This window comes from Hakea prostrata, chromosome 2 (assembly GCF_041222555.1).
Source record: "Hakea prostrata isolate BN-2017 chromosome 2, UWA_Hpros_2, whole genome shotgun sequence".
Lineage (NCBI taxonomy): Eukaryota > Viridiplantae > Streptophyta > Magnoliopsida > Proteales > Proteaceae > Hakea > Hakea prostrata.
The window spans coordinates 45,785,850-45,813,792 of NC_142601.1; the positions used below are offsets into that span (position 1 = coordinate 45,785,850).

Below are 27,943 nucleotides of genomic sequence, written 5' to 3' on the forward strand. Positions count from 1 at the left end.
TGAACCATCAACAATAGTTTCTTGGGCTTCTCTTCCTTCAAGTGAGTTACATCCATGCCAACTAAACCACTCGTCGCTCGCAAACATGTGCTAAAGACCCACTACTTTCTTTTAAAAACTTTTCAAAGCCACATAGTTGGTGGCAAATCTAGTTGATCCAAGTCTCAATAGATCACAATTACACTGTTGCCTCATCATCTTTAAGACATGGCCATGGTTATGTATAAAATTACTAACCTTTTTTGCCCTCGCAACCACACACCGATCGACTTCCTCTTCCTCAAGTCCTTTAACATGAGGTTAATAGAGTGTGCTGCACATGGTCCAGAAGAGATGAATCCTGTTGCTCTTCTTATTCATCAAGATTTCCCCAGCCTTCTTGAAGTTAGCACCGTTATTCATGATAGATGGGATAACGTTGCCCCTACCTCAAGGACCACCTTTCTTAGAAGCTTGTAGAGGTAGTCAGACTGAGGCATCACAAACTTCAGAAACATTGTCTTTCCATTACAATTCACCACGAAATTAATGATGGACTGTGTAGTACAACGGGTTCATCCATCAACCATCACAGTGACACCATATGTCTTCCATCGTGCCCATAATGTATTAATGTAGTCCTCCACCTCCTCCTTTTACCTTTAGCAAGTATTTATGCATCAAACCCCACGGGGTTGGGCCTTTAACCCCTATACCTGCCTTAGCTACTGCATTAATCATCCCTTGGTTATATGGAGTGCTGGCTACATTAGCTGCAATGTTGTTGTAGAGCAATGTAATTGCTGATTGCCCCCCTAGCCTGCTTCTCCTTACTACCCTCTCTACCTCCACCAAACATTTGAGGGATGATTCTTTGGTAGGTGTCCTGATGCCTGAAGAGGGAGAGATCTTAGTCATATGTGGGATCCCTACTGTAAGTGTAAGTTTGCTCTTGCCCATGTCTAGCCTTCCTCCTCCACTCACCTCCTTGAAAACTATGTTTATGTGGCATAGTTAACCCAGATCCACATGCTCTTTGAGCCTGCTCATATTGCCTCACATTATCAAAATGGAAGGACTACCTGCTAGCTTCCATTGCAACCCTCATTTGTCTCCACTCAGCATGTGACTCGACATCCAAAGTCGTCCTCATCTCCTCATCATCGTCCGGCTCCTTATCAACGTTAGCATAAAGCCTCTATAAGACTATATCCTCAAACTCCTTTTTGCTTTTGTATCATCTCTGCCTTTTTTAGTCTCCCTCCTTTTAGGCTTGCTGCAATTCATAGGGAACCTTAGCAAACTTGGCAACATCTTTGCATCCTCCTGCCAAGTCTTGCTTCAATCTGGTTGCACCACTAAAATTCAAAGTCTTAAGTCAATACTTGTGTTTGTTTTCTTCTTTTCAGCAGTCAATGCCTTCCCATGTTGCCAAGCAATGTCTTGTGCCCTAACCCCACTGCCAGTGCCAGTGCAACTCCCATTACTTGCCATTTAATCTGAAACGCATTACACAACATACATACACATTCCCACACATCAATAGAATATTTTATTTATAATTAAAAACATGTAAAAATAATTTATAAAACAAAAAACACACTTTGTTCTAAGAACATTCATAATATGTTCATATTGACATCTTTATATTTTTATGATAAACTGCTAACATAAGCATCATTGAAATTTTTTTTCTCATTAAAAACTTATTTCTTTTGTAATTATATTATTTAATAATTAAATCTGAAATTAAAAAAAATGGATTCAAGCATGAAAAATAAAAAATTTGACTCCATGAGGTTGTAGCCCTTCCAATGGAATCTAGCATATACTAGAATCACATCATAACCTAAGTATTTTTCAATATTTTTTAAATTTTAATTTCTTTGAAATTATATTTTTTAAATACAAAAATTCAAATTAAATTAATAACAGAAAATTAATTTTCATCCCCCCATGAAAGTGTAGATTAAAGTAAGTAGTTCAATACTTCAACGTATATTTAATCTACACTCAAACACCTATTCTAGAACATGATATTTAAGAAAATCAAAATTTGGGGAAAAATCTCACCGTGGTTTAAGATCTACTTGAAATGGGTTTTATTGATCTTCCTTTGGTGTTGTAGATGTGCTAAGAATAGTTGCACCTAAAGATCCGGCTGAAATCTGCAAGAAATTTGGCGAAAATTGAGAGTTTAGGTGAGATTTGGCGAGAGAGGTCGAGAAATGACCCCTCTCTCTCGTTCAAGATAAGGGTTCTGATTGGATGTGGTTGGACCAGATCTCAGTTCAACCGAGATATTGTGGCGAGAAGTTGAGATCTTGCGAGATCTAAAGCGACTTGTGAGAACTCTAAGATCTCGTAAGAGATATAGTTTCGCCTTCTTAGAAAAACGAGATCGCCAAGATCTCAAACCGTGTTGGTTAGTAACATAAAGGAAAAGCCTTCCTAAAGTAACCGTACAAATAAAAGGAAAAAAAAAACCCAACTGAATAAAATCCCATAATACCCAAAATATGAAAAAATGTAACTTGCTGGATTACCCTTAAAATAAATATACCCAATAAGTACTAATACCGATGTAACAAAAAGAAAAAGATGTGGTGTGGACCACAGTCCTAAGAGTCCAGATGATCCTTTCTAATAAATATCTTCGTATGCCTCACTGAACCAAGCTGAAAGGTTCCATCATCTTTGTCTCTGGTATTAATGGGTGGACGTGTGATGTCACTGTCATGAGGGTAATACAGAAAGGATGAATTGATGCTAGCAACTGTTTGCATGGATATTTGATTTGTTTTTGGCTGTTTGAGGAGCCCTCCTTAGGTTCATTAGTTGGATATATGGCACTTTTTCGGGTATTCTGGCAACCAAGTTTAAAAACTTAGCTATATGGTCAAAAGCCAGAGATATAGGAAAACAAATTGCAAATCTGTTGTTGTGACTTACTCAGTACCCCATGCCCAGCATCTGAATGAAATACATCTTTCTTGTCCTTTGTCTTATCTATGATAGAGTTCACATGATTCACACGATGGGTTCCAAATTCCTATTGAACGGGCACAACCTGATTCAAGTCCATTAATTAAATAAATTACCTTTGCTCTTTTGAGCACTTGATACTCTGATATATATGCCTCTCAGGCTTTTTCAACTGCCTAATTAATGCCAGAGAAATCTGCACCATATCAATCCTACAGAACTGGACTTTAATTAGATGTACCTATTCTATGCGTCTTGTCAGCTTACATCTTCAACAGTTTTCATTCCTTCCAACTACCCAATTAAGTCATTGATCTGGCTTTATGAGAAAATCTCTGTATTGGAATTTTACATTCAGACTAATACCTATAAGAACTTTATGGGAACATTAAATTCTTATTAGTATTGTACAAAATACGCCATTCAGTGAAAGTTTAAAGTTGGCTTGGAATTCCATGATTATTTTTGGTGGCGTCAGTTTGACAGTTTATAGGCTTTGTTTTCCTCATTCCCTGCAAATTTGAATGCTTGAATTCAATGTTTACAGTGACTTGCTGAGCAGATGCTTCATTCTGAAACACAAATTACTTTTCTTTTAAATAGAAACTGGAAGTCTGGAATATGGAATCACTGGAATACCTAGATAATGCCAGCAGTCATTATGCCCTTCATTTTCTGAAAGACCCTGTTTTAACGCCTTCAGATATTTCTTGATTTAGTTTGTTGTCATTGTCATATATTTCCAGGCAGTAGTCAAAGGAGCCTATAACACACTGTATACTAATTTCAAGTCATTAACAGGAGGTGTATGGATACATATTTAAGCAGTAATATACATCTTCTCATCATTTGCTTCAACTATAACTATAACCTAACCTCTCTTCTCTTTTTTCTAATTAAACAGGTTCAGTGTTTAGACTGGAATCTCTGTTGAATCAATCAGGAAATAAGTTTTGTGCTGATTGTGGTTCTCCGGATCCCAAATGGGTGTACGTATCTAACTTTGCATACTTCAGCAGCAATTTGCCCTGGCTATTTATATTGATCGAATTGCTGTTAACCTTTGGGAGGAAAATCAAGTTCAGTTACATATTTCATAGCATGATTTCAATATTCTTTACAATGCAATAATATTGCTGAATCTTTGTGCAAGAAAAGATGCTTAATTAAGTGCGAGCACAACAGGATGTCAAAGACAAATTAGATAGTGTCAGCAACACATAGTGGCCCTAAAGTTACCATTGGACAGCGTCACCATTCACCAATGTCTGGAATCATTTGCCATACCCAAATAAAGAAAATAAGGAAGAAAAAAAAATGTACAAATCTCCACCTATATATATGGACTTCGCATAGGTATTCAAATATTTATATGGTCAAGCAGTTTCAAAATATAGTTGGTGCTTTTTTTAAAGTAATCATGCCAGAATTTGCATGTCCAAAGTTTTATTTTCACTTCAGTCATAGATTTAAAGATAATTGCTCTGAGAAAGTTAAGTTTATTGATAGTCCCCAATGGAGAATTTATACTTTACAATTTGAGCAAGTTCTACGTCGAGTAGAAAAGTCCTATATTGAGTAGGAAAAGAAATATAAGTAGGAGGCATAAAAAATCAATCTAGTATTGAAACAGGAAATATTTAAGGTAGAAAATTAATAAAGGAACAGAAAAATAATTAGACTAGGAGAGTTTTAAAGAGTCCTACTCCAACTAGGAAACCTCTGGCGACACTCTTGCTTAAGTTGGGGCATAGATATCAAACATGCCCAACTTGGTCAAAAAAGGATGAAACATCTGTCTTGGTGTACCTTTAGTAAAGTCATCTACTAGACTACATAAATGGCTTTTTGATTATGCCACTTTTCAATTTCTCTTTTATAAAATGTTTGTCAATTATCCACATGCTTTGTCCTGTCATGTTGTATTGGATTATGGACAATGCTTATAGTAGCTTTGTTGTCACAACAGAGCATCATGGGAAGAGGCGCCAGCACAACCGGATATTGTAGTAGAACACGTAACCATAATAATTCACAAGAGCTGTAGCTCAAAACTCTACTTCAGCACTAGATCTTGCAACAACATTTTACTTCTTGCTTCACCAAGTAATCAGATTTTCACCAACAAAAGTACAGTACTTTGAGGCGGATTTCTAATCATTGTGAACCTCCCTAGTCTACATCAGTGTAAGCTTCAGCTTGAAGATGATCAATTGGGAGTAAGAGAACACCTTTGCCTGGAGCTGAATTTAGATAATGAAAAATCTGGAAGACGACAGACATATGATTACTATGCATATCTGATGCAACCCAATTCTTGGGTGAGGGTTTATTGGAATATTTCCCTAGAATTTAGGGTTAGCCTATGATCGTTCTTGTTGAACTAGCAGTTGGATGTCCAAACCTAGGGTTGAAATAAATTTAAACGGGATGGATAATATTGTTAAACTTGGGTTTGGGTAAAATTAGGGTTAACAAAAAATCTGGTGGGTTGATTTTAGGATAACAAAGATCCTACTGGGTCAACTAGGATTGGTATGGGTAGTGTTTGTGAGATGTTAGGGTTTCATCAAATCCCTATGGGATGTAACAAAAAGGTATAAGATGTGTTACTGATTTCCTGAGTTTAGGGATGATGAAAAAGGGATCGATAAAGAGATGGGAAGGTTTCTTGGATTCTTGAATGATTCTTGGGCAGTCTTGATTGATTCTTTTCTTCTCTTCTTCTTCTTCTTCTTTTCTTTCTTCTCTTTTTTCTGTTTTCAGACCTGCTGTAAGAGAGAAGGGGCAAAGGGAGGGGGCCGGATCCAAGAAATGAGAAGAGGGGTGCTGCAAGGGTCAGGGGACGTGGGGGAGGGGTTTTAAGGGTATTGCAGGGGTGGGGGAGGGTTTCTTGAAGGCTGCAAAGGGTGGGGGAGTGTCTCTAGGTGGCTTTTGATAGGTAGTAACATCTGCAGCACATAATGGAGTAAAACAGCCTTAGAAGTCAAGGGTCTCAAAGAGTGTTGGAGTATTGAGCCAGGTTAAGCTCTTTTTGTTGCAAATGATGAATTTTTCTGTTTGATCTCACACTGCATCATTCTTAGCCTTGGAATAAATGTCTTTGGCAGCCTTCCATATTGTAGGCTGTAGCAGCATCCAAAAGAAGGAGGTAACTCTCTACAATACTTGATTCAATGGAATTAAGTAGAAAGCCCATAACCAAGCATTCATCTATCTCCCACTTATTTTGAGTCACACCAAGAGAAGAAGGCTTGATAGAGGTTCCATGAAAATGGCCTGTCAAACCGTGAGCCCCAACCTCAAGAGAAACTAAACGAGACCAACAAAGATAATTGGTCCCATTAAGCTTAATAGTGGTCATCTGAAAGGAAGAAAAATCACGACAACGTGAAATAGAGAAACAAGAGGATCCTACATACCAGATGCACTTGAAAAGGCGGAGGAGATTGTATCGGCCATGTAGGACAAGAAATAGGTCACAAATTAACAAAAGAAACTTTTAGTGGGAAAAAAATTACTCGCTACCAAAAATGAGTTATAAAAAAAAAAGCATTGGAACAATGTTTTTTTCAAGACACAGGATGCATGGGGCGATGGACCTTGGAGTGTTGTACAAGTGATTGGATGCCTCTAGACCCTATCAAATGAAGAGGGAGAGGTCTACTTGGGTTCTAGTTGGGTTTGATGGTTTTGGAACATGTTGCAGGTTGAGTTGATGAGAAAAAGGAGAAGAAGATGAGGCGATGGATTGAGCAGGTTGGTTCGTTGCAAGCGATATGTGCGATGAGAAAAAGGAAGAGAAAAAGTTTGATGGGCCTTGCGATGGTGGTGGAGGGGTGGCTGGGTTTGATGGTGGTCGTGTGATGGTTTCTGGTGATTTGCAGGTCATGATGATGGGTTTTGGTGAGTTGTAAGTCACGACGATTGGTTTTGGTGAGTTGTAGGTCATGATGATGGGTTCTGGTGAGTTGCAGATCACAACTATGGGTTTTTGGTGAGTTGCAGGTCACAGTGATGGAGAAATAGGTCACGGAGACAGAGAAGAAGGTGGCAATGTCTGCAGATGTCACAGCAATGGAGAGGTGGTCATGGCTGCAGATGAGTGCTGCTAGCAGAGAAGAAGGTGACGATGGTTAATGCAATGGGGCTTTCGTGTGCGCGTGTGTTTAGAACAGTGTGGTGGTGCTCTGCAATTGAGACACAAGATGAGAAAGAAGCGGCGGTGGTGATGGTGCTTACTAATGGATTAGAGTTGGCTCTAATACTATGTTGGAAGAGTTGGAGAAATCCTGGCATGTGTTTGAAGGACATAGCAGGAGCTTTATTTAGACTCATAACTTACCCAATACAAAATAAAACAGATCTTCCCAATGTGGGAATCTTATGAGAAGAATTAGGGATCCTAAAGATCCTAGTAAATCTACCCTCAATAAGGAAAACACAAAAACAGGAAGTAAATCTAGAAAATAAATCTACTAACCCACTAGATCACAATCTCACTTGATTCTGTCTTACAACACCATGTCATAGATTGAGAGATAATTTCTCTGAGAAAGTTAAGTTTATTAATAGTGCCCAATGGGGAATTTATAGTTTACAATTTAAGTGAGTCCAACATTCAGTAGGAAAAAAATATCAATACAAGAACGAATAGAAAACCAATCTAGAATTGAAATAGGACTAAATAAATAAGGTGGAAAATAAATAAAGGAACAAAAATATAATTAGAATAGGTGTTCTAAAGAAGAGTCCTACTCCAATTAGGAAACCCCTTGCAACAGCTTCATAACTTTGGCTATTGATAGAGCATCTGAATAATTCATTCCTTGATTCTTTAACTAATCGTGCAACATGAGTAAGGATCAACTAAGTTACACAAGTAAAGACTCCCATCTGTACTCTGTTACAAAAGACTACTAATTGCCTTTAATCAAAGGACTAGTTTCACAATCTCTTCATATGAAATGCTTCACTTGTGCCACTACATTTTCTAACTAAAGTGGTGGATATCAGGTCCATCAATCTTGGAGTATTTATATGTATCAAATGTTCTGGTGTTCATAGAAGCCTGGGAGTACACATATCAAAGGTATTATTGAAACTTTTCATGCGTTAATTATGTAGTAAATTTGGTTGTCTGTCTACTTCCATAATAGTTGGTTTGAAAGCAGGTGCATAGCATAGCACACATGAGCTACTTTTTGGCGTTCTGTTAACATGATACAAGACCTTGTGTAATAGAGTGTTTGTGTGTGAGAGAGAGGATATTATATCAAACCTATTAACTTAAGTCATTACTTTTTCCCCCAACTTACAGGAATATTATGATCCTGATCATGGAAATAGGATTTGCCAAAGTTGATTTTATATCAAACCTGAATTAAGTGGATATTCACAAAAGAACACATCTCAGTTGATGATCCCTTGAATATGCCTAGGTTATCTGTAATATATTTGTCGGGGACATTTATTTTACATTGTTGGGATGTCTATGACACTTGATATAGATCTGATAGCAATTATCTGCTCAATTCTGAAGTCAATTCATAGGGTTATATTTTCCATGCTTCTTGATTTTGTGGTTTGGGCTCCTGAATGTCCACGGCATCCCTTTTATTAGGAATTCATTTCTATCATGTCTGCCATTTTTCACTCGAATGGAAGGCAGGCTAGATTGGGAACCCCTTTTAGTTATTTGTTAGTTCTGGTGTCCTGTCTCAATCATATGACACTCCAAATGTGACCCCTTATATTTAATTGTTTTTTCAAGTGTTTCTATTCCCAAAGTGACAAATCTGGAAGAGCCATATATCCTTCTTTCTGATCAACTCGATTACCATATTGGGCAACCCCATCATATATTGGATTTGAGTTCACTTCTTAGATTTTCCCAACATTTCTTAAACCTATGGAATAATGATACATGGAGATATCAGAATGGTACAAAGTTATAATTCTGGAGAAATGTAATTATGTGGACACATCAGTGAAATCTGTCATGATGTAAATTATTAAGAAAGTGCATGAATGTGTTCTGGATGCAGGCATGCTGGAACTCCATCTGATATAAGTAAAATCTAAATCAACTTAGTCTGCAGTTGGTTGCTGTTTTAGTTATTGACCATGAGCCAGTTTGGGTGGAAGGAAAACTCACCAAATCAAGGTGGTGGTGGAGGAGAAGAAGGTGGCGAGGGGTGCAAAGAAGGTGCCAAGCACACAATTACAGCCATACAGGCTCTCAAACATAAACTCATCTCGTTCTGTTCATCTGTCTAATGAGGGGGTTTTACATCATTTATAAAGAAAATTGAACGACTCCTAAAAGAAGACTAACCCTCTAACTAGGACAACTATTCAACTAAGGAAACTAAACGAATTAGAAACTTAATATCCTACGCAACTAACCTCTAGAACAAAAGAAAGATAGATCACATAGAAGACAATCCAGACATTATTTCTCCTTTTGAATGATTTGAGAAATCACTGACATATGTTTGAGTGATGTAGTAGGCCATTATTTATATTAGTAACTTGCAAAGAAAGAAACGGATATATACCTCATGTGGGATTATTACAATGAAATATCCTAACAGACAATTTTACCATTAGTAATAAAACTACTAATTCTACTACCTTACAACACTCCCCCTCAAGTTAGTGCATAGATATTTATCATGCCCAACTTGCCAATGATACTACTAAAGACTTTGGTACTCAAAGAATGTCAGCCCTTTGATTGTTACAGGTAATAAAGGTGACACGGATCAGTCCAGACTCAATCTTCTCCTTGATGAACTGCTGTTGATCTCCACATGCTTGGTCCTGTTATACTATATTGGATTGTGAGTCATACTAATTGCTGATTTACTATTTGAGTACAGCTGTATAGGTGTCTCTGATAATCCAAGCTCTTGAAGCAACCCTTGTAACCATGACACTATGCAAATCCCTTGTGCCATTGCTCTAAATTTGGCTTCAACACTTGACCTTGCAACCACTACCTACTTTTTGCTCCTCCAAGTTACCAAGTTGCCTTCTACATTAGTAATCAGAGGTAGATCTTCTATCATCATGACACCGTGCCTAATCTGCATCTATGTATGCCTCGATCTTTAAGTGTTCATGAGCAAAAATTAGAATTCCTTTTCCTAGAGTACCCTTTAAGTACCTCAAAATTTGGTAAACTGCATCCAGGTGTGAGGAATGGGTATTATGCATATACTGGCTAACAAGACTGACAACAAATATAATATTTGGGTCTGATGTAAGACAGGTAGATTAATTTCCCTACCAACTTCTGATAGCTCGTCTTATCAAGCGGTTCTCCTTCCTTTGCCTTCATTTATAGCTTAATAGGAGTCTCAACTGGCTTACACCCTAACGTTCTAGTTGCAACCAACAAATCCATAGTATATTTTCTTTGAGAGAGAGAAACACCAGTACACCACTGGTCAAATATGGTTAGGTCTTTAAGGCTGAAATCCCATTATCATTGCTGCCTTTGATAATAATGTCATCCACATACACTAGTAGTATAGTCATATGGGAATCTCTTTCTTGATGGAAAAGGTATGATTTGCATTACTTTGTTTGTGGCCAACTGAAATCATGGCCTTATGAAATTTTCCAAACCAAGCCCTTGGAGATTGCTTTAGACCATAGAAAGCTCTCTTTAACTTGCACACTTTCCCATGGCTCTCAGTGGTAGCATATCCCGGTGGTACATCCATGTTTACCTCTTTTTGTATTTCTCCGTGGAGGAAAGCATTCTTCACATCTAATTGCTGCAAGCTCCATCCCTTATTCACCGCACACGAAAGAACAACCCGAACCATATTAATCTTGGCAATTGGGGCAAATGCTTCCTGATAATCTATCCCGTAGGTCTAAGTGAAACCTTTGGCTACCAATCTTGCCTTGTATCTCTCCACAGTTCCATCTGCCTTGTGTTTGATGACGAATACCATTTGCACCTAACAATCTACTTTCCTGTGGGCAAAGACACTAGTTCTCATGTTCAACTTTTTCCAGAACTCTCATTTCCTCATCCATTGCTTCCTTCCAGTTTGGGTAAGACAATGCTTCCTGCCATATATTAGGAACATAAAGTAGAGGACTAAGAGGAAACAAAGCTTTGAAATTTTGTGAATAGGGATTGTTTTGAAACAAAGTTGAGATAGGGTGTTTGGTGCATGAACGTGGTTGCTCTCTTAGTGCAATTAGTAAGTATAAAGAGGGATTAAGAGATTATTCAGAAATAAACTCACCAGAAATAGTTACCCTCAGGACTAGGAGCAAAAGCTTCCAACTAGCTTAGTACAAAAGGGGCATCTTTTCTCATGGATTGCCATTAATAAGTCTCCTGCGGTTGTTGCTCCCTTTGCACATCATTATTTGAATCCATCAGTTGTTCCTGTGTGGTCTCTCCATCCTCTAAGGGACGAACATCAGCAGGAATCTCAAGAGAAATATCTAAAGGAGGAACAAGGACCGGAACCTCTTCACTAGTACTCTCCCCCTAAAGTGGTGTAGGGGCAAAAAATGAATTTGTTTCTTGAACACAACATCCATAGCAACAAATATACGCCGAGAAGTAGGATGACAACACTTAAGTCTTCTGGCTAGCAGGATAACCAAGGAAAATACACCATAACCCACGTGGATAAAGGCCACACATTTGAAGACCTTAGGGGATATAGTAAAGGCTGTTATCTTAAAAAGAGCTTTAGCGGGGACAATATTGTTGCAACACTCGGGATGGCATTCAATTAATGAGATAGGCTGTAGTAAGGATGGCATCCCCCCAAAATTGATGAATCACATTCATGGTAAACATAAGAGAACGTGCAAGCATCACAATGAAAATCGTTCAAATTAGAAAGCTTAACCAAATTAGGAAAAAGCTTAGATAACGTGGGAAAGGGAATATGGCCTAAAGGACAATGCCACTGCAACAGAGTGAAGAGAGTAGGAGAAGTGGAATTGGAGGCCAAGAAAAAGCTGATGGAGACCCGTCCAGTGGATAGAGTCCCCTTTACTGTTTACCACTGCCAATTGTACGCCTTGTTTCTAGGTTCTAAAGCACACAAGTAAGAAGGAAAAAAATTATTTTGCAGTTTTCATATCACAAGTGAGGCTACTATTTGACAAAACATTAGTAGAAAATTTAAGAACATCTAAAACAAAAGATAACTTTAGGGAAGGAGAACGGATAATGGATCCCTTTCCAGAGATAGGAGAAAGAGACCCCTCAATAGTTCTAACATAATGGGTTAAGAGAACAAAGGAATATGTAAACACAAAGAGCCAGTTATATGGTCGGCTGCCCTATAGTCAATTATCCAGGAGGGATAGGTCAAATTGACATTGTAACAACCGAAGATATCTATGGTGGACTGTGTATCTGAAGGGGGAACTAAGGTAGAAGCAATACAAGCACTGGGAGTTGGCGCAAAAGAGGATACATTAAGCTTGGCCATTAATTGGCAAAGGTGCTGGAGCTCGTCAAAGGAGAGAAGTGTTGGAATACTTGGATGCATCAAAATTGGCTTAATAGGCAGATGATTGATTTCCTCCCTAATTGGCATTCCTTCCTCCACGGGAATTGGCTGGACGACCATGCAACTTCCAACACTTGTCTTTGGTATGATGCTCTTAACCGCAATACTCATGTTTAACTAGTGTATGAGAAGAGTCACCTGTACCAACCACCAATGCAGATTTGACTGAAATTTAATCGTGCACCATTGCTATCCTGTGGCTATGCTCATAGTATAAGCTTGCTCCAGCGATAGAAAAAGTTCCCATAAGAGGATCTGAGTCCTTATCTGGTCATACTCAATATTGAGGCCTATCAGGAAATCATGCACTCAAAGTTTATATTCCCACTTCTGACAAGTAGTAACATTAGCAACAGAGGTTGGAGTAAAACACCCATAGAAATCAAGGGTTTGATAGTATCTATGAAAAGTATTGTGATACTGGGATAGAGTGATTTCCTTTTGTTGCAATTGATAATTTTTTTGCGGTTCTTGGAGCATTGTGCATCATTGCCCATTTTTGAATAAGTCTCTGTTAGGACCCTAGGATGAGGCTAGGTGGAGAGAGAGAGAGAGAGAGAAAATTAGGGTTAGTTGAGGGTTATAAATAGAGGGACAAGTGAGTGGGGAGGGTATTGAATATTTTATGAGAGTTTTCTTAGGTCCCCGTAGGCTGAGGGACACCCATGTGAGGTGTGGGGGTGATTGGCACCATAGAAACCAGAGTCTATCTTGTTAATTCTTGCGACTTTGTATTAATTTTCCAAGGTATTATAAGGGTCTTATCAATTGGCATCAGAGCATTCACGATCCAGGGAGGTGATGGCACTGCTTTCTTTTTATGGTGAAGGAGAAGTTCAGAGATGGATTCTAGAAGTCCTTCTGTTCTGTTGGGAGAACCAGATCGAGGAAGAGAAGTGGCTGGGGGTGGCGATCCAACATTTGGAAGAAGAGGCACTCGATTGGATCTATTGCAAGAACTGGATGGAATTTACTTGGACAAGCTTCAAGGATGCTTTGCAACTAGACTTTGGAGATGGGAAGACAATCGAGCGCAACATTGAAATTCTAATACCAGAAGAGGTCGTAGAACAAAAAAGATTGGTCGTAGGATTTGGTGTGGCTAGGATCCCAGCAGGCATTGCAGAGAATAAAGCTTTAGGTGGAGGAAATATTGCAGCGGATTCAGAGGAGAGAAGGTTACTGAAGCACGATCTTGCAATGATTAAATATCGAGTTCTTAAAAGAAATGCTGAAGTGAGGCATGATGTAGAGGAAGAAGGTAAAATCGATAGAATGGGAGGGATGGCGTGAGCTCCGGCGAAACCTCCTTGGCTGCGAGAGGAAGCGGCAGTCAAAGGGGTCGTCAGGTTCCCAATTGAATGACGGTGGAAGCCTTGTGCGATATGGCTGCGATATTTGGATATCTTATTAGATTTTTTGAGGAAATCTAAGGGGTGTGACGGAAGCCTTGTGCGATACACACTGGGATTTTCCATAGTTCGAGCGGCGGACGAATTACTATTGGCGGCAAAAACAAAAAGAAGAAGAAGAGTAGAAGATGAGGGTTTTGATTGTAGCTCTTGTTTGGGACGAAATGGTTTAAAATTGGGTATGGGTTCAAAATTGGGTCTGGGTGGACTAGCGGTTCTGTTCCACATGTGGGTTATACATGAGGTCCTTGGGCTGGTTGGAGACTTTGTTCCAATATATTAAGATGTTGGAGTGGGCTTTAAAAGATCCAACTAAAGCCCAAAATTTGAAGGCATTGGATCTGAGTCATGAAAGTGAGGCTCGCAGATGGGCTCTCCAGTGGATTAATTGGCCCAGCCTAGGCTTGGCTCAAAAATTAAACAAGTTGAATGCAATACCTAAGGGCCAGAGGTGTTTCCGGAAGGTTACTGTTCAGCCTTCTTCAACCTCCAACCCCACAATTGAGCAGCGAGACTCCAAACCACTATGAACGACAAGGAGCATCTGCCGAAGAAGGCCACGATGGGGTGCTACCACTTTGATTTCTTCCTACTCCGATGACAAGCGCAGAGGCGTGACCCATTGCAGCATCAATCGAGTGGATTTCAGCCACCGACACAATGCAGCTGTGAGCCTTGGTGGGGGTCATTCTCTGTACTGCAGACATAGTTGATCGATTCAGCGAAAATAAGGTCTTCTGCAATTCCTTTTGCCAACTTCTGATTATTGAATTTGGTTCTGGGCTTGCCTTAAGTGGAAATCGAGCATTACTTGCAGCGGTTGTGTGGAACTTTGATTTCGAACCCAAAAAAAAAAAAAAAAAAAGGGGTGATCACATCACCTCGTCTGCTGAAAATCCTCGATTCCTATTTTAATGTGAAACTCAGTGCAACAGGTGTTGTGTTGTATATGGATGCTCATGTTTTGCCCATCAGCTGAAGATTTTGGGGCTTTCCTTCATACTTGCCTGGACTTCGTGGTCACTACATCAATTGGATTCCATGGAGGTTTATTCTTAAAAATACTGAGTTGGCGTTGTGTGGCAAGCATGCATGTACTAAAATTTCCATCACCTTGAGGACAAGGTGATTTTCAAGGGGCCGGTAGTGTTAGGACCCTAGGATGAGGCCAGGTGGAGGAGAGAGAGAGAAAGTTAGGGTTAGTTGAGGATTATAAATAGAGGGACAAGTGAGTGGGGAGGGTATCGAATATTTTATGAGAGTTTTCTTAGGTCCCCGTAGGCTAAGGGACACCCATGTGAGGTGTGGGGGTGAGTGGCACCATAGAAACCATAGTCTATCTTGTTAATTCTTGCAATTTTGTATTAATTTTCCAAGGTATTATAAGGGTCTTATCAACTATTTTATGAGAGTTTTCTTAGGTCCCCGTAGGCTGAGGGACACCCATGTGAGGTGTGGGGGTGACTGGCACCATAGAAACAGAGTTTATCTTGTTAATTCTTGCAACTTTGTATTAACTTTCCAAGGTATTATAAGGGTCTTATCAGTCTCCTTGGCAACTTTCCAGATCGTGGCAGCATCAGGAAGAAGAAGATAAACTTTTTGCAATGCTTGGTTTGATGGAATTGAGAAGAAATCCCATAACCAACTAACCAAGCATTCATCAATCTCCCACATATCTTGTGTTGTACCATGAGAGGCTAGCTTGACAGACAACCTGAAAACATGGTCTGTAAAACCATGAGCACCACCCGCAAGAGAAATAGATCAAGACTATCGGAGGTAGCTGGTCCCATTGAGTTCAATAGTGGTCATCCAAAATGCGGAGAAATCATGATTTCTTGAAATAGAAGAAACTGGAGTGTCCTTCATTCTAGATGTATTAGAAGAGGTAGAGGTTTCTGAATTGGAAGTCATCACACGGAATCAAACAGAAAAATGGATCAAAAAATTAGATTGCAACGTCAATAGGAAAAAAGGATCCCTTGGTAGGAGAAAAAGATTGTTCACCACTAAGGGAGAAAAGCTGTAGGTGAAGGGAAAAAAAAAAAAAGGTTTTTAGGCGGTGGAAAACAGGAAGAAAAGAGAGGCAATGGGTTTTAGGGCTTTGAGGCAGGGTGGTGATACCTTTATGCAAGAGGTGGCAATGGCTGTAGAGGCTATCGCTGGCCTTGTGAGGTGGTTTGGCAGGCTGGCAGCAACCCTAGAGGCCTCGCAAGAGGGAAGCGATGGCCTCTTGGGTAATCGCTGGTGGATGGGAAGGCAGCAAGGAGGGTGGCGACACCCCTAGAGCTTTCGCACTTGTAATTCGATAGCTCTAGGGCTGTGACTAGGTTTAGGGGTGGCTAAGTGTGAGAGGCAACCCCCCTAGGAGAATCGCAGATGAGAGGCGATACCCCTAGGAATGATGCAGGTGAGAGGAGTGACCGACGATGGTTCTAGTGAGGAGTGAGTGGTGGAAGATAGGAAGGGAGGTGGCAGTGCTCGGGGTCTGGTTTTTGGACTTTTTAGATATGAGGATCAGGTCTATGGTTTTGATACCATGTTGAATGATTTGAGAAATCCTGATTTTTGTGTAAGTGACATAGCAGGCCTTTATTTATATTAGTAACTTGCAAAGAAGAAAACAAATATTCCTAGTGTGGGAGTATTACAATGAAATATCCTAACTGACAATTCTACCCTTGTTAATAAAACTACTAATACTACTGCCTTACAACATCTCCAAACAATATAAATTCCTAAAATTATTCTAGACCTATGACTCAAACTAGACCCGATTCATCTTGGTGTGGCAATCAATTGGGTTTGGGTTGGTCGAAGGCAGCATATCAGTTCTCCATATAAACATAAGGAAACATACTAAATCTTCTTGAGAAGAAAATCATACATAAGAAAGGGGAGAGAAGTAACTTGTAACTTGTAAGTAATGCCATGGAAACCTGTTATGGTGTGGATTTATTATGTTGTCTCTGAGTACGAACTTGGTAAGTGTAAAAGAAGTTTCTTGAGTACTGTGTGATCAATGCAAAAATAAAGGTCGTTTTATGAGAAGGCTGTAACAGAGACAAAATTCGAAGTCCACTTATGGATAATTTTTGAAGTCTTTACATGATCAATGCAAAGCTAAAGGTTGTTTTGTAAGATGGTTTTATATAAGCACTGCTTTGTTTAACATATTTGAGTGTCCTTAAGTCAAAAATTTCCTATTCCATGATGAATCTTGTAAAAAATTAGCATCAAAATGATCCTTTATTTTCGGAGAGAGTTTTGTAGATTGGCATGTGGTGATGCAGTAACCTTGGCCTAACTGGACCAACTTGATCCACTCTGGAAACCCAGACCAAGGACTGGGCCTTTACCAGATTTCTGGCTGGAAAGGCTGGGTTTAGTAATATTAATAATATTTTATTCATCTTTATATTAATTTCCTTTGTTTCTAATTTTGAATGTGGGTTGTATTAATTAGTTTCTTATTTCAGTTGTTGCTATTCTAGACTTCTAGTTAGGTTTCTACTTTTGGGACAGGACTTATTCTCTATTTATTATGTAACTGCATGAGGATTCTCAGCATTTTGATTACGAAAATTGAATATTGCAGTTTTACATAGAAGTCAGCATGAGTATGTGATTGTCCCCTTCTCCCTCCTTCCTATTCTCCAAATCCTGTCTCACTGCAGTGCAACCCACCTCAGGCTCTGCATTATGTGGTTCTTCCATGTAGAAAGTCGGACGGATGAGGCTGACATTTTGTGGACGGGGAGATCCCAAGGTTCCCTGTTCACATGTCAAGTCTCAGGCCAAAACAAGTTGGTTACATGGCATAACTAGGTGTGCTCGTCCATGGATACACCATAACACCTTTAACTTTTCCTTATTGGCTAGTGGAACAAAAACATCATAGAAACAATCATTTCTTTATACAGAGAACATGTTTATGCATTCAGCATTATTCCTCAGGTTCTATCAGTGAAGCTAGATGATTGGACAGATGATCAAATTGATTTTTTGGCTGAAATGGGTGGAAACAATGTGGCTAACATGAGATATGAAGCTTTACAACCAGCTACATTCAAAAAGCCAACACCAGTTTCCAGTATAGAGGAGCGGTCCGATTTTATTAGGTGAGTGAAGACCATAATTTCCTAACTGAATGCAAGAGAACTGATCGTTAAAAAACATTTGAATTTGGAAAACCTGCATCATTCTGAATCAGAGACTTCTTTCTTGAATATTCAGGAGGAAGTATGAGCTGAAAGAATTTTTCAGGTCCAATGAGCATCCAGAGACCTATTCTACATTACAAACAACGAGCTTCAACAATTTTTCTTCCTATCCAGCAAATCTGAGTGTTTTTCCAACTAGTCTGGATTCATCCTACTGTCACTCTAATTCTTCAGGCAGTAGTCTTGACACATCCAAAGACAAGAGAAGCTACGAAAAACAACACACTCATCGTCATGGACTTGGTCATGCATTCCGCCACAGCTGGAGAAGAAAGGAAAGTGAGCACAAGCTTGCAAAGAAAAGACACTCAGATGTATGTCATCGTGTTATAAACCTGCTTTAATCTTCTCTGTTTCTAAAGGGTCTAACTTGGAATTTAGATTTCCGGTTTCCTTGGATATTTCTCATTTACTATGAATCTACTTTTTATAGCCGGGTATGGTTGAATTCCTTGGATTGATAAAGGTCAACATCATTAGAGGGACCAACCTTGCCATTCGGGATGTATTGAGTAGTGATCCCTATGTCATCCTCACTCTGGGACAGCAAGTAAGCCTCTTCTCTTGATGGTTGTCTATATTCTCATGTTGTACTAGGAAGAAGATACAACTGTGTTAAGAATTGAAGACTTATCCGAACTTTGTTGCAGTCAACGAGAACACGTGTGATAAAGAACAACCTGAACCCAGTCTGGAATGAATTGCTAATGTTATCAATACCAGAACCTATCCCGCCTTTAAAGTTGGTAAGTTTGTATTTATTTCTAAAATACTTAAATTTAGTGTTAATGAGCAACTGTTAGGAACATATGCTGAAGCCTCATTCCCAATTTCCAATGTGATATTTAATCATTTCTATAAATGCTGATTTAGAAAGGATCTTACCATCTTTTTTTTTTTTTTGGGGGGGGGTGGTGGTGGTGGTTATGTTTAGTTCACTTTCTGTTTGAGGCTGAAATGCAGCAGGTGCTTAGTAGTTTCAATATCCAAGTTTCATGCAGATTTACCTTTTCTTTTTCATCTTTTTAGAGGGGGGGGTGTTTAAGACCAGAGAAGTACCTTTTGCTTTAATGATGGCATAAGAAAGTCCTAATGTAACACTGGATTACAGGGCCAGTAGTAGGATCTTTTATAAGAAAGAATCAGGCAATCTAGGGTTCAATTCCTTGCTGTTTCGGGCCAAATCTCAACGGACAGCAGCAATTCTAGGCCTGTAATCCTGCAACTAATCTCTTCAAATATACTCACAGTAGGTCAATTGGGGTTTGAATACTTGCTGTCCAGGTCAAATAAACAGTGAACGGCAGTAAAACTTTACTCAAATTCACTTAACTCCTGCAGCTAGGGTTATTCTAATCCTTGGGTATTGAGAGGGGAGGCTTAAGGTTATGTTTAGGGTAGGTTAGGTCTGAAAATTAAGAGGAAATATTCTGTTTCAACAAACTGTAATTGCAGAATCATTACAGGCTAGAGCTTTGTGATTTTTAGGGTTTTTAAGAATTCTAGGGTTTCTAGGGTTAGGGTTAGGCTAGGGGTCGAGGGTAGGAGTAGGGGATGGGATGCTAGTCCTAAGGCTGAATGTATAGGAATAGGGGTGATTTAGTCTTCTAGGGCATAAGGTTTTAACGGAATTTGCAGAATTCTGGAAATTCCAGATTCAAGCAGAAAAGAAGAAGAAGAAGAAGAAGAGAAAGAGAGAAAGGGGGCTGGGGAGTGAGGGGAATGAAGGGAAGGGTTGGGGAAGGGAAGGGACCTAACTGTGGGGTTCCAAGGGAGGGGAAGAGGGGCTATGACGGGGATAGGGGCTGGGAGTACCTAGAACTAGGGTTCGGTAAGAGGGGGAAGGTGCCACAATGTGTAGGGAGATGGGGGAGGGCTAGATGGGTTGGGGTTGATGTAGGGATTCAACTTACTTGACTGGGGAAGGGCTGGATGCAAGGTTTCTGGTTTGGATGTACCTTCTATGGCTGCCGCATGCACGAAGAAGATGAAGAGCCAGTGAGGGAAACGCTCTTATCCCTCAAACCCAGGTCGTGGGCTAGCTTCCCATGACTCCTAGTCTCCGATTTTATTAATTCTTCAACTGATTTGCGTACAATGAGGTGATGGGTTTATATAGCCTTATACTTGAAGGAAACAAACCAAGACTCAACTTAGGAAACTTGGACTCAAACTAATGAATCCACTTTGGATTGGGATTGCTTTTACAACTCAACAACTTATATAAAACAACTAGGAAGGAGTCTTTTAGAACTCCTAAACAAAAATAAACAACCAACTTCCAGAAGAAATCATACTTGAAAATTAGATTCTAACCAGGACTCCTACTCAGACAAGGACTCTAACCACTAATCCAATTGAAATAAAAAGGTAGATGTTGGATACTAAAATCATCTGGAATTAACTGGACCCTTTTGGTAACCAAGGGGTGGGGAAATGACCAAATGGCCCTTCTGTGATTTCAGCCAGCTCTTTGGTGCACTACTAGGGCCTTGATTTGGGTCCAAGTTCTGAGGGACCCTATGCTTGTTGGATCTGGTTACACAAGTCCAGGTTGATAGACATTAACGACTAAAGAGTATTGATCCGAGTCTAAGAATATAACTCTTCCAGGCAGCAACTGATGCAAAATGATTCACTAGTTCAATGAAGCTACAGGTTTGTGGCGCACACTGGCTTCCTAGTTGTTTGGTATGATTATGTCTTTCACACACCCAAAAAAAGGGGGGGGGGTATGATTATGTCTAGAACTAAGAATATGAACTCATGGAGCCATTTGCTGACGGTCTTCCCATACATAAGGACTGAGGAGGATTCTTCTTAGGAATCTGAAACCTTCAAGAAGTTGTTTTAATTTGAAGAACAGAAAAGCCCCAGAAGAGTGTTAGGTCTCTTTCTCACCTGAATCAAGAAAAGAAAAGGGGGTTATGAATCTTGGTCCATTTGTCACCATCATACCTCAGCAGTCACCTGTAGCTTTGCGAGACCCTATAACTCATCTAGATGCATTCTTTGAGTCGTCTTAACTAAATGTGGAAGTTATTATTGAGGAATACAAACTAACTTTCTCTGCATGCATTATATGTTCCATATACCAACAGTGTTAATATACATTCGATATTGACTGGTGCATCCAGTTCTGTATGTCCCTCTGCATTGTAGTAAACCCAATGATCCTTTGTTTTTAAAATTTAAGCTTTTATCTTTTATATGCCAGAAGTGCATTTACACCAAGCAAAAAAACTCGTTGGAATTGCAGCACATCTTCTGCATGAAAACTTGACTCTTATTTGTTTTACCCAGGAAGGAATTCAAGCTTATTGCATCCCACTGCAAGCTGTTACGTGGTAATTGTGAAAAGAATTGAAATTGTTTAAACCTTGCTCAGCCAATCACCACTGCTTTGCACTTAAACCCAAGTAGTGAGATACAAACCTCCTAGAGACTGAACAGAGGCTAACAGGCCACCGATAATTGACAGAAACAAAACTGATGTAAATTGTTTACAGGGGGGTTCCACTTGGCCTAGGGTTACTTCCCCAAACCCAATGATCCCTTGTTCGACCCAGGGGTATTTTGGTAATTTTACCAATTTTGGGTTGTCCTAGGTCTGGGTCCCATATTGAGTCCAGTTTGTTGTCTAGACCCTATATCTGTTTTTATTCTCATTTGGATTAGTATTTTGTGAGTTATTGCAGAATCCCTGAATCCTAGTTGTGTTGGGATCCCCTAGCTTGAGTCTATTTTTAAATTAGAACTCCATAGCTACTCATAGAATCCTATTTGGGTCTCTATAAAGTTCAGATAGAGTCTTTGTTTATGTGAGAAGTTGTTAGTCAAGTCAAAGTCCTAATTAGAATTAGAAAGTCAGTTTGAAGTTAATTAGGTTTTCTAGTTTGAGTCATATTTTGTTTCTTATTTCGAGGCTATAAATAAAGCCTCCAACTCTGTAATTGCAAGTTGAGTTGAATACAAGTCTGAGTTTGAGGGAAATCCAAGTCGTGGTCTTCTTGGGAGGGCCATGAGCCCACGGCTTAATTATTAGATCATTTTCTTTAATTTCCAGCATTGTTCTTCAAGCTCTAATAACTTTCAGCTATCATTCTTCAATTCCAACAACAATTCAACAACTCCAGCAGCCTTATTCAATCCCCAAGTAAGAAAACAACATCCCCAACCCCATCCCTAGCCTTCTCTCCTCTTCCCCCTTCCAACACACCTTTCTTTTTTATATTCTTGATTTTTTTGGACTTTTCTAGATGTCCAAATATTTTAAGGTCATTTCTACACCAATCTAACTATTAGATCTGTTCCCAACTTTAGGAAGCTCATCCCCTAAACCCTAGTGAACTTAGATCTCAATTTGACCCCATTCTGACAGTCCAATTTCAAGATATAATTATTTTCTTTATTTTTTGCACTTCCCAAGATCTCAATAACAAGAACCTTATGATCTTTTAATTTAGCCATCCAAGCCCCCCCCCCCCCCCAAAAAAAAAAAAAAAAAAAAAAAACTCGGGGTATCATATCCCTATACTATTACTTACATTCTCATCAAGTTTTAACCCATTTTGACACCTATAGACTCAAGCTTCCATCTTAAGGAATTTATCCTGTATCTCTAGGGATGGGTTTCATATCTTTGACATATTTGATCATAAACCATTAACGTAACGAAGACATATCACAAAGGAACCCCATATCTCCTGAATCCACAAAACCTTTTAAACCCTAATTCCTCTCAAACCCTAAAATTTCAAAATCGTAAGTGATTAAAGAGGAATCCTGGAGTGAGCCTAAATCTAGGGCAACATCTCTATAATTAAACCCTATAATTTGATTCACATCAAAAGCACCCCCAACTTATAGGGGAGTACCATGCCAAATATGTGTTTTTGTTTATTCATATCATTCACCGCCTCATTGACTCCCTGGGTCTCCACTGCAATGAGAATTCGACAATGAGATCAAGTATCTATTATGTCCAATTGTATGGAAGTACCTCCAAGGACAACCTATTAGTTGTCTCATCCACCTATAACACTGGTTGAGCATCTTCAATATGACTTTGAGATCATAACATCCAAGAGCTAAAGAGAGAAGTTTAGAAGTAGTTGAATCTCCAATGCCAAATAGTTTAAATAGGAATCAGATAATCCTATCTCACAATCTAAGAATGCCTCAAATTCCAGAGGGGTCAGGATTTCCAAAAAATGATTATCGGAGGTCTGCTCTACAAAATGTTATGGAGGTGGACTCCAAATTTTTATCAAACTACATCTGAACGTATCCCAGAATCAATCTAACGAACTGACTCACTAAGTACCTCTACAAATATTGTACAATAAATGCCCAATAAGCTACCTTCATGCCATGAATCCAACTGTACCTCTTACTAGCAGTCCTCAAGCAATCTAGTATTCGGCTTCTCCTATACATTGAGAAATAGGAGGAAGCTTTGCCTTAAAGGAATGATAACTCTTTCTCCCAAAAAATGTTTAAGGAAGAGAACAAGTCTAAATGAAGGTTATATGGATATGATCTGAAAGTAGACTAACTATGAGCCAATGCTACTAGCATGCGTACTAACAAAAACAGCTTGTTTCATGCTTCAAGGCTAGTAGATTTTATTAAGGTTTTAAACTTGTCTTTGTGGATGTTTTTCTTATCAACTCATCACAGAGCTGAGATGCAGGGAACTCTGTTGAAAATGGGACTCTGGATTTCATTATTATTTCTCAACCCTTTCTATCATCATAGTTCTTGGATACTAAAGTAATTTAAATATCATAACCTATAAAAGAGATCTTTAAGTTGTTGACACTTATATGGTTTCCTCAAGATACTTTTAGAAACCCTAGAAAATATGCCAAATATTTGTTGTTTTGTTTTTGTTGATTACTACATGCTAACCAATAAAATCTTCTGGTGACTTGTTAAAGAAACATTTCTAGTTTGATATCTAATAATCCATATTCTTCTTCCACCTCCTCCCTCCCTCTCCATCCTCTTCTATCTTGAAACATCCATCTTTGTTGACTTCATAGTTTCCTCTATTTGCAGTTTGTGTACGACAAGGATACATTCACACCAGACGATTACATGGGAGAAATTGAGCTTGACATCGAACCCCTGGTTACTGCCGCCAAATCCTATGAGAACTCGAACATCACTGAAACCGTTGAGCTCGGGAAATGGATAGCTAACAAACGTAATACGTTAGTAAAGGACAGCATAATCAGCCTAGTAAATGGGAAGGTAAAGCAAGAAATCACAATCAGGCTGCAAAATGTGGAGTGTGGAGTGTTAGAGATTGAGATTGAATGTGTTCCTCTCAGTCAATAAGGCCGGCTAACTCAAGTCTACAACAACATGTTTTTTGTATTCATAAATCTGATTTAGCCGTTGGGTTAAGTTTCAGCAAAAAAATCTTGTGAAGATTCTGTCTTATCTTCCCCTGTAAGTAAAGTTCGAAAGCTCAACACTGTAGGTTCCCGTATCAAGAGATTCAAATGTCTAGTGCAAGTTCAGAACCATAGAACTTTTTAACTGGTCTTGTAGTGTTCCAAAGCTGCAGATAAACCACTCTACGAAGGTACAGATTATCCGCATTGAAATTGCAGTAGATAGAATATAACCAATCACAAATACACACAAAAGCTTCAAATCTACTTGCATATGATGGTTAACAAAGCCAGTAAAAGATTTATTTCTTTGAATGGTTCAGAGAGATGATGAACAAGAGTACCTTGTCAGCCAACATTTTACATCGGAGGAAAAAAAAGAAAAAGAAAACCATAACCCAAGAAGAGTTCTGATCATCGCCCCAGATAGTTAGAAATACACACTTACAGCAATAAAAGCAGTACTTTTTTTTTTTTTGGTTAATTTTTCTCTGCAACGATTCTCACCAGAAATATCCAAACATATGCGTTTGTTGACAGCTAAAAAGCATTAAGAATTGCAACTAGGGCACCGGATTAATCCATTTTCGTTGCATGTTGGGCACCTATGCGATTGTCCTTCGTCCTCATCGAAGACCTTGCGACTGCCATTACAATTCGAGCAAGGAACAAACCTGGCGTTGCCGCAGCTATCACAGACATATCTTGGATCCCGAATTGGAAACCCTTCAAGAAGCTTGGCCAATTCACCGACCTCATGAAGCTGCTTAATCTCTTCAGCCCCTCCAATGTATCTCCCACGAATAAAAACATGGGGCAAAATCACAGCGATATCTCCCAGAACACCCTGCAGCTCTCTCCTGTAAGTGGCGTCCATTGAAGTATCTCTCTCATCCACAGGAACCCTAAATCCTCTTAAAATATTACGAACGGCTGAACAATCTTCATAAGTCCTTCTAATTCCCCGTAAACTGGTGAAATACACGACAATCTTATCCTCAGTACCTGGTAATCGAATTTGGTTTTCGAACATAGACGAAAGCCTCGAGCTTGTACCTACAAGTGCCTTTGCCGTCTTTGACTGATTAAAACCCAATTGCCTAGACGACATAGAACGTCTGGAAAGCACGTTAGAATCCATATCAGCAGCAAGAAGCGATTCCTCCTGTACATGCTTCTTCCACAGCGGCTTCATCAACGAACTGCAAAATTTCTTCACCGTCCCTTCCCTGACAGGATCCGGATTCGAATTTTCCGACCGGGTGGGTTTAGAAGAACCAGTAAGAGAGAAAAATGGTTTCTTAAAGGATGAGGAATCATGGCGAGCAGAGTATGATCTGTCAAAAAAGGAGGTAGAATTGGGATTGGACGATAACTCGAAGTCGTCAAGGCCGGCCATGAGTACCCAATCGTCGATGAAAGAATCGGGAGATGGATTTTCTTGGATTTCTGAATCTAGGGAAAGAATTCTGTTCTGATGATGATCGGATGAAGGTTGACCGAGGAGAAACGGAGAACCGTAGGTGGTGGAGGTTAGGGAGACCAGGTGATGTGTATCACCTTTCTTCAGAGAAGGATTTTTGACCAGTTGGGTCGGAAGGGAAATGATTCTTGAAAAAGCAGAAGAAGAAGAAGAAGAAGAAGAAGAAGAAGCAGAAGCAGCTTCGAAGGTGGTGGTGGTGGTGGTGAAAAAGGGTTCAGGTGGAGGACCAGTGAAGCCCATGAATGAATGATGAATCAGAAATGATCTCTTCTGCTGCTTTTTCTTTGCTTTTGTGAAGAGTCATTGTCATGGACTCTTCTTCTCTCGGTTGAGGAGAGAGAAAGTGGAATGAGACATGAAACCCTGTAAAGATAGAAAGAGAAAAGACGCGCGAACGTGGTTGGTTAGTTAGTTTGAATTGACCTTTCAGATTTTTTTAAAAATTTATTTTTGATGAAAATTCCAGTTTTAGGGTTTATTCGGTTTGTTTCTATAATAATAAAAAAGATTTGAAATTGATAGAAAGTAGGAATGGAATGGGGCACGTGTGTTGATTAATTCTGTTTTTTCACTAAAAACACCAGGCTCATCACTGTTGCAGTGGAATCTGTAGTGGGTCCCACGTTTGGAAGGAATGCCTTTTTAACGTGTGGGCCCATAGGAAGAAGATACTGTTTCAGATGAATGGACGGTTAAGATCTGAGGTATAGAAGTAATTTTAATGACAAAATAAGGTTAATTAGGTAATTGACGTTTCTGAGAATTTCATGTGTTTTTTGGGACCACATCCCGAACCTTTCCCACAATTCCGAATTCCCTCATTGGGTTAGGATTTAGGTAATCCAATGGTTATCCAACAAACAAGAGTTTAAATAAAATTCAAATTTATGGGTGGGTTTAAATAAAATTCAAATTTAGTTTAAATTGGATAACCATTGGATCCAAATGCCACTGGCCAATCCATGAGGGAATTGCGAGATTGTGGAAATGAATTACAGAGGATGTGAATCCTGTTTTTTGGGTAAGATTCTGAGAAATTCTGTTGTCAGTCTTCTTTTCGAGCGAACCTTCAACCATTGCGGCCAAGCCTCTGTTCTTGGCGTGCGGAACAGCGGAAGGAATCGCTGCTGTTCGTCTTCTCTATCTTCGGTGTTCCACTCCATCTTCAGCTTGTTGCAGCGTTCATCTTCTTCGTCTCAGCATCTCTTGCTAGATTTCTTTATCTTTCTTGCTGAATTGACAATGACAACAGATCCACATAAATTCAGATTAGGTTGAAGGCAGTTGCAAGTTGAAAATGACAAAATGAGAAGGGAGATGCGCAATGAAATCCTTGTTGAAGTGAAGTGAACTGAAGTCTGTAAATGAAGTCTTAGACATGCAAAGGTGAGTGTAGATGCGATGCTTGAAGCTCTGTAACGCACGACTGAGAATGAGAAACTTATCTTCAGACCTTCATCAGTCAATATCAGTCGTGAAGAAGCCTCTACACCTCCTACAGATAACAAGCAGGAGGGAGAGAGAGAAGACTCAAGAAGAGGAACCAAAAGCCAATGCCGCAACCAATGGACTCCAGTCGTTGTGTCAAGACTATGGAAGTGATGAAAGTGAGTAGCAATCTTGTAATCAAGCATAATGAGTTCTAGGGGGATGATTCTTCCATGACATATTTAGGGAGGTTCCACTTCCAGTTCACCTTATGAGTGTTTAGAATTGAGCCTCCCTCCTATATGAATGGTGGAAAGGGAAAGGGGGAGGAGTCCAGATCCTCACCCAGTCGGAAGAGCACAGACTGCTCCCCGACAGCTTCCCAACCACACAAATACGTGGGGCCCACATGTAAAAAACACTTTTTGAAAAAAAAAAAAAAAAAAAAAAACTTCAAATTTTC

General features: G+C 39.4%; 2 protein-coding genes across 3 annotated transcripts in view; one reads left to right on the forward strand and one right to left on the reverse strand.

Annotated features, from left to right (window-relative positions):
* The window catches only part of LOC149024477 (Calcium-dependent ARF-type GTPase activating protein family), a 35,352-nt gene extending 10,650 nt beyond the window's left edge, over window positions 1–24,702 (forward strand). For both annotated transcript variants that reach the window (XM_089144703.1, XM_089144704.1), the window contains 7 exons: window positions 3,869–3,953; window positions 7,981–8,056; window positions 17,900–18,063; window positions 18,179–18,479; window positions 18,599–18,715; window positions 18,816–18,911; window positions 24,229–24,702. In XM_089144703.1, the coding sequence (XP_089000829.1) occupies window positions 3,869–3,953; window positions 7,981–8,056; window positions 17,900–18,063; window positions 18,179–18,479; window positions 18,599–18,715; window positions 18,816–18,911; window positions 24,229–24,510 (1,121 nt within the window). In that variant the 3' untranslated portion in view covers window positions 24,511–24,702. The remainder of the gene's footprint in view (window positions 1–3,868; window positions 3,954–7,980; window positions 8,057–17,899; window positions 18,064–18,178; window positions 18,480–18,598; window positions 18,716–18,815; window positions 18,912–24,228) is intronic.
* Window positions 24,703–24,835: 133 nt separating this feature from the next.
* Window positions 24,836–26,417, reverse strand: LOC149024478 (Glutaredoxin family protein). Its single transcript, XM_089144705.1, has one exon. The coding sequence runs from the start codon at window positions 26,290–26,292 to the stop codon at window positions 25,120–25,122; it is 1,173 nt and encodes a 390-aa protein (XP_089000831.1). The 5' UTR covers window positions 26,293–26,417; the 3' UTR covers window positions 24,836–25,119.
* Window positions 26,418–27,943: the final 1,526 nt, after the last annotated feature.

Bases quoted from the DNA above. Each gene is read 5' to 3' on its own strand.
- LOC149024478 (XM_089144705.1), bottom strand. From the start codon at position 26,292: ATGGGCTTCACTGGTCCTCCACCTGAACCCTTTTTCACCACCACCACC.